Below are 13,706 nucleotides of genomic sequence, written 5' to 3'. Positions count from 1 at the left end.
ATGTACAACATCACATTTATGGTAGCTACATATGAACTGAAAACAGAGGAAGAGTTAAAAAGTTCTAAGACAGATTGCTTGAGAAGTGATAAGATTTTTCCCAAAATTACATGTTTTCTTCAAAGTTTTAAGTCCTTTTACAACCAACAAATCGTTCCCTCCCCACTAACCACCCACACCAGGTATTCTGGCCAACATTACTCTGTCTTTGTGCTTGAAAAAACAATTAAAAGTTCAGTGGGAAATCAAGTTACACAATTTCTCTCAAGTTATCATCATACATAACGGCCTTAAAGGTAGTTCTACCTTCTCAAGGGTTTCAATACTAGAATACTCCAGTGGCTAGAAAATCACCAATGGCCAGGAGTGCTGAAACATCACCACAAAATAAGAAGTGAGGTGACTGGAATGAGTTTAAGCAGCAGGGAAGACACAAAGATTGTGTGCTCCTTGCTGTGCTCAGCAGCAGCAGCAGCACTGTGGCACCCAGACTGAAGCTGGAGCTCAGTGAAAGGAAATGTTTTATAACTTTGCTGTGGATTGCTTCAAATCAGCTCTGTGACCAGCTGACAGGCAGTTAGTTATTTGTGTGCATGTCTAAACATCCCGAGTACAACAATAAGCTCTGAGATGGCATCACTTTCCAAGGTTCAGTGCTATATGGGACAGGGGGAAATCAGAATTTGGGGGTTTGTTCAGAACACACAAAGAATCCTCTAGAGACAAATAAGAAAAGCCAGCAGTGGCTTTTCCTGAGCTCTTGGTATTAAAAAATATATGTAAGAAATCCTTCTGCTATATTAAAACAAGATTTTAAGATCTTAAGTATTTCTAGTTTTCTTTAATGAATTAGGATAAAAAAGTGTAATTTTTATTTTTCTCCAAAAAAGGGAATCTACATGTGAGCTTTCAGGGATTTACATGTGATTTTTCCTAAAAAGTAAAATTTAGTACTCAAAACTTCTGGAGCCTTAACACAATCAACCCCGCCCCAGTCTAGTTTTCTTCTCACACTGGTGAAGATTTTGCTATTTAATGGCTTCAATACAGTATTTTGCTTAAACTAAAATTAAGAGATTTTTTAAATTATTTTTGAGGACTAAAGATCAAAATGTTTAAAAATAATTTGACACACAGACTTCAAAGCTGAGACAGGTATCTGCAACTAGTTTTCCTTCCTTATTTTTCTTTTGGTCACAACAGAAAGGCTTGAAAAATTCAGGTCAGCTAAAGCTTTCTGACTTTGGCTGGTGTGATTCCAAACAAAAAATATGCTGTACTTGTCATAAATCTTCATTTCTCTAAGTGTAAAATGGGGTCAAAATAGTTTTTTAAGCTTTTTCCCCAAATCAAGTTTCAGTATGATCCACACAAGTATTTTTGGTCAACTTCAAAAATCAAATATAAGGCTATGGAAGTCCACAGGCTACAGTTAGAGTGTATTCATTGACTGATTTAAGGCACAGTATATATTTTTTTTTTCTCACTAGAAAGCTACAAGTTTAAAGTCACAGTGAAGAATTTCACATTTCAGTTTTGGTCTGGCACTCTAATTATATGTGTCCTATCTACTACCTGTAGACTTCTGTCAAGTGTTCCAGCTGTCAGGTGCTGCAGTCTCAAATCCTGTTTCCAAACTCAGACGGAAGTGGGTGGAAAATACTGAAGCCTGAATTGATCCTAAAATAGTGCACTTAGCCTTTTGTAAAAATAAACTTCAACACACTTGCACACTTGATACTTAGATATACGCTGAAATTATTGAAGTTGGAGGGGGAAAAAACTTGGCTGATATTTCCACAAACAGAAGGAGTCTACAGGACACAGCTGCTGCACTTCCTGCCAGGTCAGTCCCAGTTCCACTGTTCTGGGAACATCCTGCTTGGCACTGCAGGGCAGAGACACTGCAAAGTAGAGAGAGCTGCAATGCTGTGCCACAAATAACAAATATGATGTTCACCACTCCTGGTTTTTAGAACAAACTCAGCTCTGACATCAAACATTCCTACAGAATCCAGAGCTGCCAATAACTGCAGAGAGGCAATGCTTACAAGGTTTGTTTATGACAGCATGAATAGCAAAATCCGTCTACATTTAAAAATGCAGAAAGAAACCTTACATCTTAAGAAAATAAATTCAAAATATCACAGTTCAGGTTTTCATCCTACAAGGCAATAAGCACATATTTGAGGCAGTTATGTGCTCAGGCATCTGAAAAATTGAGGGCTGGGCAGATCTGCTTAAGTAAGAGCTACAGAATTTTCTCTCTAAATGCTTAAAATTCATTTTTAAAAGCAGCATTTTAATTTACCTATTAATAAGACAAAGTGTATACTTTTTACTTGAGTTTGAAGATAGATGAGCTGATTAAAAGCTTTGAACACATTCACCCATAAATAAAAATATACATCAGAAAGTATAGTCTTTGCAAAAGGTTTTCAAATTTTTTAAGACTTTATGGATTCTAATGTTCTAGTTCAAAATTCTGGCTCTAAAAAAAAAAAAAAAAAAGGTAGAAATTGTACTTTAAAATAAAAAACTGACTAGTTTTGAATTGTCCTTCATTGTCACACATATCCTACAGGCTATACAACAGCAGTACATAGCTTTGGTGACAAAAGTATGTCTCCCCTAAAGGAACAGTGATGAACATTTTATATTTTACAGTGCTAAATGCTTACAAAAGCTAGACTGATTATCTCCCAGAAAAAAATAATATGTAAAAAGTCAAAGCTGTAAATTAAGTGAGAAACATTTGTCATTAATAATTCAGTCTACTTTACAACTAGCAATTTTCTAGTAGCTTAGTGACTTAAAACAGCAGCACAATTCTGTACAGACTCTACAAGCACTTCCAAAACCATTGTCATAGCTCAGAGTATTAAAGGTCAGTAAATGGCTGGTTTTGTCTCAGTATAAATGCAACAAAAGTCTAAACACACTAAACCCTGTATTGAAATAACTTGATTCAAATGAAAGTTTCTCAAATGTTTACATTTATTAAGGACTACATAACAGACTTTATTCTGTGCTGTCAGATGGATCAGATTTATCAGATTTCAGAAGAACACCAAGTGAGTTTATCACTTGTTACTGGCAAACACATGGAAAATGAGATGTATCAAACATTGACATATGCAAAGCTTTTGAGGTTAAATGTCAATACATTTTATTTTATTACTCAATTACTTTAAAGTTAGTCCAATTAGGTTATAGATGAAAAATTCACTTAGATATACCAGCAGTCTCTATGCCTTCTATAATGTACTACTACTGCACTGCTTACAGTTTTGTCATTATTCATCTATTTGTTTTTAAACGTAGCAAATTAATAGTAAGGAATCATTTGCTATGTGAATTAGCTCACTCAAAACCAAAATCAGGGCAGAACTCTAAATGTCAGAAATAATATTAACTTAAATTCCATTTACTGCAGGTTTCTTGGAAATAAAACATACAAAGACACCTCCCACAAAAACCCCCAAACCAATCCTCTTTGAAATGGATGCTGAAATGTACATTGCAACTTCTAAATGTTGCACAGCAACTTTTAAATCACAACTAAGAAGATTAGCTTTGGACAACATAATTCACTCAGTTCCAAGGTACACTTGGTCATTCCAGTGAAAATGTGAGTTTTTCCTTATCAGACACATAGAGACTTTCTATGAAGTGTTAACTACACATGTCATGCAGCAATGATGAGACTGTGAGGAACATGTTTGATGACATCAAGCAGAAAAGATTATAGACTTCCAGAGTAATTTCAGGGTATGAAGCTATCACCAAAAGCTTCTCATTAAATCTCTCCCTGTCAAAGAAAGATTCTGCTGTACCAAAAGTTAGTGACATTTAGTATTTTAAGTTCTTACCCTGTTTCCTCATTCTGTGTCTGACAGCTTATAAAAAAATTGTATTAGATCCACATAAATAGTTCTTATTTTAAATGCATCCTGAGGTCTAAACCCTTACAATTTGTGCCCTGGTCTCCTCCCACACAGTCTAGATATTTTAAAATGTGAAGAATAAAGGAGAATTTTAATGTAATCGAAGGTGGTAAGAGACATTATAATGTATTTGCCAAAAGCTGTTTTATAAATGCAGCCCACTCATAATAAAGGATATTTCAGTAATATTTACATCCCTTTATACATGCAATTAACAGCATATATATATATATATATACTGGGTTATCATATGTTTCTGCTGAAATGATAACTGAACAGTGGCAGAACTACAGATTCACCTAACAGAAGCTTCTTGTCCAAAAGTAACAGCAAACAATCATTGTATTTTACCTGAAAAACAACTGTTTTCAGACTGTTACAAAATTTAGTCCTTTTCAGAATGACAAGTAGGAGAATTCATCCTCTCTCAGAATGGGATGAATTCTAAGACTTGCTCTAATCCTATTACTATCCATTGATTGTATGGCAAATCTAATTGGGATTAGACTCCTAATCCGCCAAATAGTTGAAGTTGTCCAGTCCATGATCACTGCACAATCCAGACACACATCCCTGACAACAGTTTAAATCTATTAAATGGCACACAAGGCATTTAAATTCAAAACAGGACTAAGACTTCCCTTCCTTTCCCCAGTAAAGCTAAACCATCTCTGAGAAAAGGGAGTGTTGAGGGAGATGTGAAAAACTCTTGTTATCTGGGATCTCAGACTCAGGATTATACCTATTCCTACCTCCAACTTGAAGATCAGGCAGGAAAATACACAAGATACCAAAACTCACTTTATGAAGAGTTCTAACAATCATCACTAGAACTCCAGCTAAAAAAAAAAAAAAAAATCATCAAATGAAAAAAAAAATCGTGTTACCCTATGCTGCTGTAATTCAGTAGGTTTCATTTTATGGCATATTTTGAAAGCTATCAAAGATACTAAATATCAAGTCTGTTTCATTTCCAACAGTTCCAACAAATGGATTCATGCAGAAAGAGCCTGTTAAGGTGGCAAAACAAAATCAGAAGTAAAATAGAGCAGTAAGCCAAATGGACCGCAGAAGTCAAGGAAAACTTTCTTCCACAGAAATCAGACCCTGCACATTTCACAGCCCTTTGCCAGCCCTAAAAGCAGTTCTGCCACCATCTTTCATTCACAGCCATTTGCAAGTACAACAACTCTATTCTTCTATGTCTGAACAGCAATTTCTAGTTAAACCAACTGGTGCATTTAGCTACAAGTATATTGAGTCACACAAATTATCCTATATACATATATTAATGTAAATACATTTGATTAGAAAATATCAAGATGTAAACTATTCAAAGAACTTTTCTGATTTACAAAGACTATATATAATCTAACCTTCTTTTTTGAAAAGGTTAAGACTAGAGTATCAGCACATAGATTACTGTTAACAGTGACAGTGGTTTGGCTAACTACAATACCCTTACTCACTTACAGCACTTTTAATGACTTATTAATAATTTGAACTGCTGACATGGATATAAGCAAACAAAACACACATGGCTTTCTTCACGTTTGTCCTTCATTTTGGAAAGTCACTGTGTGAATTGAGTCTTTCCAGCCAGCTCAAAGGAATTGACCCTAACAACACCTTAGAAATAACGGAGGCACTTAGGCAAGATTATTAAGATATGATGGAATTAATGGGTCAGGCTGGCTGTACTACTGTATCAAGAGTATACTTGATTGACTGTGAGCAGCAGATTTCCTCTTGCTATTCCTATAAGATGATTGAGCTGGTCTAGTATTTCCAGATGAAGGTCACAGGTATCTCAGACACAGCAGAGACAGCTAACACAGAAGCAAGTAGTAAGCTCATCTCTACACAGAATCAATACATCATTTAAACCTAAGGACTGCTGAGATTTCTTCTGTTGGCAAAACACACGCCCAGGGGACAGAATTCCTTACACATAGCTATTGTAGGCTTTATTATAAATGGCAGTCACTGTAGCATCTAGGCACTAAGATAGAATTTATATAGAGCTAATAATTATGGTCAGTATTTCCCACTATCACTGAGTTTGCCCACATGCAGAAGTTAGCACTGTATGGCAGGACAGGAGCTTGCAGGGTTGTAACTATTCCATATTAATTTTATGTATTGGCATTTATTAGGAGATGGTTGGTTCTCTGTTTACAGTAGGAAAAAAGCCTGCCTTGTCTACTTAGAAAGAGTGCAGGAAATGCATTGTTAACTCACACCATATCTCAGTGTTTGCTAGCTTCTACATATGGACAAAGTCCAAGGATTAATTTCAAAATTCCAGAGAAAACTGACAATGTTTTAAAACAACATTACAGCAAATTGTTTATGAATCTGCTGGTATCCTTCCTGAATAGAAAGCTACATAGAATACTGTCGTCTTCTCACTCTCACAAAAAGTAAAATGTGTAAGACTTGCAATAATCTCACCAATGTTCAACTCACACTGATTGAACAAATGATTTGATAGAAATAACAGTTCTATATAAGCAGTACATTCTAGTTTGTCTAGACACAAATGTGGCAACTTCTGGGTATAACATAAAGTAATTCAAAGTATACTTGGCTGTGTGGTTTTTGTGATAGTCACAGTGTGCTTGAAATGTATTGAGTTTTAACCAGCATACTTTAGACCTGCAAGAGATGCAAGTTCAGAACACAGACACTGCATGGCACAGTGAGTAAAAAAGGTCTGTTTTCACAAGCAGTACAGTGAAATACCAAAGTGTCTACAAGGCAGAGTATTGAGATGTTGCACTGATATGAGTCATGTGCTTATACACAGTTAAATCACTCCATTTTCAGAGACATGAAATAAACACCAGGAAAAGTTTTCTAAGCAACATGAATAAACCCATGAATTTTCTGTAAAGTATTCACAGTTCTGTCCTCTTTCCCACATAATGTAAACTACTGATCATATTAGTTTAGGCATTTCTGTGTTGCAATTTTTCCCATCTCCAGTGTTAAGTTTCTAGGGTGCATTGTCCTACATAGAATGAACATTACACAAACAGCAGAGCACATGTAGAAGAAGAGAAAAGGTTACAAAGTGCGGGACTCTGTATAAATGCATTCGTCCAAAGGCCAACATTGCAACAGACAAAGGGAGTGGAACTTTGGCTGCAATCTTCAAGAGCTTACTGTAAGAATAGAGAGAAAAAAAATTATCATTTTGTAGCTACATATGCAGAAAGTATGCAAATGTCGTATTTCATTTTCCTTTGCAAAATAATTTCTATTTCAAGGCTTTGTTAATCTTTAAAACTGAGCAACTAGGTCTAATACGCCACAAAAATTGATGCATCAGCAAAAGAAATTATTAAAAAAGGTTAATGTCATTAAAAATATTAATTTAGAAATTTGTTCTCTGTAACATAGGAAGACAACGGCTCTGATCACTTGAGATAACAGGTACTGGTCAAGAGGATAAATGTCATTTCTTATTATTGATGGTCATTCATGAGGCACTGACTAATTCCATATCTCAACAAGAAATATTCTGTCAGCAAAACCAGGTTCTCAGAACTTCTTAATCCACTAGAGAACACAGTATATTTCTACTTCCAAAAGGGAGCTGCAAGAACATAACTACAGTGCTGTAGAATCCCTTTTCCTTGTAACTGTCTGACAATAATTGCTCAACATATGTTGATTCTGTAACACTTGAAAGAATTCAATGAATTATAAGTTAAAAAGTCACATTTCAAGAAGTTGTTATGCAGCCAATTGCTTAGATAGCACATACTTCATTTATTTCCAAGTGGCAAACACAGAGGATTTTTTCCTCCTAGCTGAACTAGAGGTACTTTTGCACACATTTTAGCTTATCTTTTAGACTTAACCATATGAGTTCATGAATCTCTGTAGAGGCTGAACAATTACAACATAAATTAAGTTTTACCATACAAATGGTAATTCACAAAGAAGCAGGAAAGCAAAACTCAAGATTGGGTTACAGTACCTTGATTTCACTTCAGAAGTGCTTGAATTCATGAGAATTTCTAAGATGCATACGAGGATAATAGCTGTGGATCTACAGGGATCAGGATCAAGTCTAACACTGTACCTGCAAAGAAATGGTTTAAAAAGCACATCACTTCTAAACTAGGCTGCCAAATAGCCATGTGCTGATGACAAAAAATATACATGAAATCTATATGGCATTCCAGCCTGATTTCAAACCCCTTCTGAAACATTACTTTCTTCAACATATCACTGATTCACTTAACACCTATTTACACCACAATGCAAACCAGAAAGGATAGAGAAAACAACAATAATTAACAGAAGTCTTTAAAACTGTAAGGTAACTAATAATGTAAAGAATCAAACATTTATAATTTTTATTATCTTCAAAGGTTCCTATAACTTTCTTCCACCTTAGTGTCAATTTAAGAATTTACCTGAGATTTTTTAACCAATAAATTAAAGATGGCAAGTTGAGCAGCACAATCCATGTGAATAAATTAAGGACTGTAATGTGCATCTTAAGACTGTTAATAGCTTCAGCAAGTGTTTTACTGTTGGAAGGAGACTGTGTTTCTTCTGGAATGCTGTCCACTGAACTCTGGGCTTTGACTGTGTGTGTACTGGAGTTCTGTGAAGTTTCTTTTGAGTGGCCTGAATCCTGGAAATGAAAGACAGAGGTCACAAAAACATGCACAGGCTTGTAAGAACCCACACTGGGGAAAGAGGAGGGGAAAAATATCCTAACAGTATCACACCAGCTGTGATTTAGGAAGAAAATCTGCAATTTATGCCTCAAAAAGCCACCAAGAGTTAAGTTCAATTTTAAAGTATCAAAATTTAACCAGAAATTTCTAATACACTAATAGTTTATATGTCCATGGAAGAAAAGAATGGAAACTGTAAATGCCCTGACACCAATGAAATGAAAAGCAGTTCCTGGAAGGGGGAAGAACAAAATAAAAGGAGTAATAAAGCATGGGGATGAAAAGTCACAGATGATCATTCACAGGAAAGATCTAGGAAATAATGGAACTGGGAGTAAAATATTACCTGTAGGAATAAATAGCAAAGATCAACAAACAAGTTGGCAGATACTAACTTCCAGTGACAGGAAAAAAACCCACACATGAAACAAAGTATTATATAGAGATGAAAGAAGAGGATTTTCAACTAACCATGAAAAATCCACTTGAAGAAACCCAAAGAAAACTTTCAACAACTTTTTGTGTCAGACTTTGTTCTATGTTTGCAAAAAACAGCAGGTAATCATCATATGCTGTTATCCACACCTGCTTACATCTTTGATCCTATACCTTAAAGTAATCCAGAAAACAAAGTTCACACTGCATGGAACCCAACACTTCTTTACTGTGTTTTTAACAGCTCCCTATTTACTGCAGTCTCAGTCCATATTCATCTAATACATCCTATCTGTCATCTCTGGACTAAAATACCTTGAACTCCACACGCTGCCTCTAGAAAAAGCAGTTTTACCTGCAGTATAAATTATCACCTAGAATTATTTTTTTTAAGATAAGCCATGCATAATCAAATACCAAAATTTAGACAAACCCTGTTAATCTGTGTGTATTCAGAGACAATTTTCTTCTTAGATGACAAGTTCACATTGCAGAAACTTCAAACAGCAGTCATGTGTGATGGAGCAGCCTGCTCATGGCCTGGCTGCTCTTTCACATCACACATGCAGCAAGTGAACTACAGCTACCCAGTCACTGCAGAACAACCTGAGAGTACCAAGGCAGAAGTTTGCCAGACAATTTTTGGCCAGAGTTTGGAACAGAAGCAGGAAACAGACTCACCCTGTTGTGCCTGTTTTGCTCTGCTCTTACAGTTACATGCAGTTTTACAACCTGTAAGACAAGCAGTTGCTTGTTTAGTAAGGATTCTTCACACAAAAGCTGTAGTACAGGAAAATAAATTGAGGACTCCTTACTCTTCAAGGGAGGTATTAGTCTTTGCTTTTATAATATTGCCTAGCTATAAGTTAAAATTTTCAATTATCTGCATTGTTGTAGTGGGTATGTAGAACCACACGTTTCTTTGTAAGAAGCATAAACAAAAGAAGAAAAAACATTCTACAGATGATAAGATTATGACAGTGAGAAATTAGAAATACCTATTTCAAGTATGAGAATAATAACATTTCTTTTATGTGTGAAAAAGGGTAATCTGGATTTTTGCTCTTAACCTGGGGTTAATTCAAAGCACCTAAAATTTTCAATTCAGTTACAAATACAAAATGTTTAGCCTTTCAGTACCTTGAACAAGTATTGAAGATAAATAATGAGCACAGCAAATGCACCACAAGTGGTCCAGCTAACCAAAGCAAGAGATATCATCCCACAGAGTCTGCTGGGTGTAATCAACTTATCTTTCTGAAGTTCAGTAGGTCTAAATAAAAGAAAAAATCAGAAACAAAACTTCTGTTGTACTTCTTCTCAGACATCAATTTCTGCTTGCTTTCAAATGTATAAATTCAATCTGCCCAGAATTCAATCTTGCCCAAGCATTCACACAGAAGCAAACAAACAAAAAAACAATTGTCAGGGTCAAAGTCACCTAGAAGAGCACGATTATATAGTATCACGTTGTTTTACCTAATCAGAGTTAACCATAATGAAGAGAAGAGTCTCAGAGATGTAGAGAAAAATACTCCACTCCAGTAGGCAATGCCTGTCCCAAAAAGAAATAGAATCAGGGACACAAGGGGGAACCATGCATCCTGACTACTCAGTACAGCAGCATCCACCTCTGGTAGTGACAGTGATTCCCATATCTCTCTAAACCAGTTAAACCTGCCAAAAACATGAAAGCAGTATTATTTATCACTTCCAATTGCTCTTACAGTTAGATATCTATCAACTACTCCTTCTATTACAGTCTTACAAGCAAAATAACAGTCAGGTGTTTACAGTGATTACAGATAAAATAATACTCCTCCCTAGCAAGAGTTTTACTGAAACTTTTGTTTTGGAAACTGCTTTAAACAAATAAATGATGCAAACTCACCCCTGCAGAAACACAACAATGCTTATAAGAGGTTCTACTTTGTAGGGCTTTGCTGCCCTAACTAGTTCGAGGCAGAAGTCTGAACACTGGCCTAGGATCAAGAACAGAGAGCATCTGTAGTTACTGCCATGTCATGAACTTCAACAAACATCATCCACAACAAAATAAAAATTCAGACAATGGTGAGCTGACTTGAAAACAAGATAACCATGTCTTTTAAGAGTACTGCAAGGCTGCATACTTGACCACCAAAGCCCTTCTCCACTGGGTCACCCACACTAAGGTAATAAGGCACATGAGCTTCTAGAGACATTGTGGAGTTTGCTACAAACACCCCTTGAATTTTAATAAAAATGCATTTTGTCTGAAGACATGACAGCATAACAAAGCTGTAATTCAAAATCTCATCTTCCTGCAAGAAACAGTGTTTTCTGCACATCAACAATGTCTTTTAAACTTTTACATGTATTTTTAAGTAGACCTCTGGTAATTCTAACCTACTGTGCAACACCGATATTTCAGAGAGGGACTGCAACTTAAAATAATAAAGAAATATTTTGCTACAACACAACCTTGAAGAACTACCAGCTAAGAAAAAATAAAAAAGAAGAACAGAGATCCAAGTATTTCCATAAGCTGAATGATGTTTAGCTTGAAAAATTCACATCTAGCTAGTCTTTCATCACTAAACTCAATACGCAATTTCTCTAAAAACACTTGTGACAGAGAAAAATATACAGATTTTTAGAAAGCTACCTGTTGATCTTAGTGTGCTCAGTTGTCCTCCATAAGTAAGAAGAATATTAGAAACAATATAGACTGGAAAAGCACCAGCATGGAATCTTACTATCTGAAAGACAAGGATGAAGGGATAACTTCACTTCTACTTATAAAAATAAATTTAAAAAACACATACACAAATATTACCATGAAACCAGAATGATAATGAGATTAGAATATATTTCTTGAAAGATTCAGTTTCTCATTTTAATGCATATTTAATAACGTCCCATAGCAATTAATGTTATAGATGGAAAAGACTAGAATCTCTCATAAGCAGCTAATGAAACAGGTTTGGATAAATGATCAAATTAGAAACAAATGGGGTTTTTTTTCCAGTCAAGACAAGTATGAAAAAAATCAAGTATCAGATTTCAGTAAAGTAAGTTTAAAACAATTTAAAGGCCACTTTCCAAGCAAAATCTGCATATAGTTATATATGCTTTTAGGCAAAGAACTTTTGGAAGGAATTATATGCATGTATTAATTGGCTTCCAGTATCTCAAGTCATTATTAATATACCAATAGCCTATAAATTCTCATAAAATAACAACAAAATGAAAAATCCTTTCTCTAAATGTATACATTCACATAGAGAATCTTGCCAGTTTTATTCCAGACTACACTTAGGTGCTTGCAAATGAATTACTCTTTAGATGCAGAGAACTGCAGATGGCCAGTCTATTTTTACTGATCCCCATGTCGAAATGTATTCTTCATTGATAACCAAAGAAGATTTGTTCAGAAGGAGCATATGGACCTACTTAGACTTTTTCCCCCAACTTAATTGATGCCAAATGTATTTTAAAGTTTTAACACCACTGACTCATCAGGCAAGAAAGTTAAAGTGACCTACAGATATTGAGCTCACCACAAAGCCACATACTCCACATTTACAGCAGCTCTTTAGAGCTAGAGAGCTTTTCTGCTCCTCTAAGGACCGGGACCTGACATTCATCCGGGAGGGATCCTTGCCAAGGGAAAAGGCTGCAAAATGATCACTGAATAGTGCTCCTCTTGGCATTAAGAAGGAACCTGAAGTGCCACAGTAAGGAAGGGAGGATGTAAAAATTGTTATAGATGCTACTGAGATAAAAAAAAAACAATTTAGTATTAGGTTTTCTTACTTGCCCAAGAACCTGTAGAAGTGATGTCTTCAGAATTACCTTGAAAAAAAATATATATTGTTTCATACTAAAAAAAAAACAATTTAGTATTAGGTTTTCTTACTTGCCCAAGAACCTGTAGAAGTGATGTCTTCAGAATTACCTTGAAAAAAATATATATATATTGTTTCATATAATGGTAAGCATAAGTGGAAAATACTTCAATTTTTAACAAGCAAACTTATGTTCTAGAATACAGCAATCCCACAACTAAGATGTATAGCATCTTACAACTGACAATTAAAAGCAAATGCTTTAAAGTTTTAGAGTCCAACCTTCTGTACTAACCCAGCTGTTGCAAAATACTTGTAACATACACTAATGTCAAAAAGGCCAAACAGCCCACCTTTAGATTCACTTACTATTTATTTAGATTAATTAGCTATGGTTTAAAAGACTGAATTTTGCAAAAAATCATCCAGCAATGCCAACTAGCTATGAAATAAAACTGTTTTACTCACTTCATACTGACAGTCTGGGGAAGAGTAGATGTTTAACTCTGGAAGGCTGCTGTCGCCGTGAGGCTGAGCCATGTGCAGTTTGGCAGAAATCTCAGCAAGAGATGGAACTCTGAAACAGCAACTTACATGGTCACTGCTGTCCTTATGACCAAGCAGGAAAACCAAACGTGTCTCAGTCTTCAACAAGTGCACCTAAAGCACATCTACCACACCAAGTGTCACCTCAAGCTGTGAGCAAAGTGGTGTAAGGAACTTGGTGACCCTGTCACAAAGAACTACGTAACATCCTCAATTCCCTCTCCTCTGAACTATCCTGGGACATGGCA

The 13,706-nt window shown here is 35.6% G+C and overlaps 1 protein-coding gene across 4 annotated transcripts in view; it reads right to left on the bottom strand.

Annotated features, from left to right (window-relative positions):
• Nucleotides 1-3,144: 3,144 nt before the first annotated feature.
• Nucleotides 3,145-13,706, bottom strand: part of PGAP1 (post-GPI attachment to proteins inositol deacylase 1) — a 31,055-nt gene continuing 20,493 nt past the window's right edge. For 2 of the 4 annotated variants that reach the window (XM_041472760.1, XM_041472763.1), the window contains exons 18-27: nucleotides 13,381-13,489; nucleotides 12,984-13,022; nucleotides 11,730-11,823; nucleotides 10,974-11,064; nucleotides 10,562-10,759; nucleotides 10,223-10,355; nucleotides 9,764-9,814; nucleotides 8,378-8,601; nucleotides 7,936-8,040; nucleotides 3,145-7,114 (exon numbers count right to left, since the gene is read on the bottom strand). In XM_041472760.1, coding sequence (XP_041328694.1) covers nucleotides 6,961-7,114; nucleotides 7,936-8,040; nucleotides 8,378-8,601; nucleotides 9,764-9,814; nucleotides 10,223-10,355; nucleotides 10,562-10,759; nucleotides 10,974-11,064; nucleotides 11,730-11,823; nucleotides 12,984-13,022; nucleotides 13,381-13,489 — 1,198 coding nt within the window. In that variant the 3' untranslated portion in view covers nucleotides 3,145-6,960. Of the gene's footprint in view, nucleotides 7,115-7,935; nucleotides 8,041-8,377; nucleotides 8,602-9,763; nucleotides 9,815-10,222; nucleotides 10,356-10,561; nucleotides 10,760-10,973; nucleotides 11,065-11,729; nucleotides 11,824-12,880; nucleotides 12,920-12,983; nucleotides 13,023-13,380; nucleotides 13,490-13,706 lie in introns of all 4 variants that reach the window. The other 2 variants (XM_041472761.1, XM_041472762.1) reach the window with 2 other exon arrangements.

Source organism: Pyrgilauda ruficollis, unplaced genomic scaffold, assembly GCF_017590135.1.
Source record: "Pyrgilauda ruficollis isolate IOZ18807 unplaced genomic scaffold, ASM1759013v1 scaffold3, whole genome shotgun sequence".
NCBI lineage: Eukaryota > Metazoa > Chordata > Aves > Passeriformes > Passeridae > Pyrgilauda > Pyrgilauda ruficollis.
Note: the sequence above shows the minus strand (reverse complement) of the source record. Positions and strands in the feature narration are given on the sequence as shown.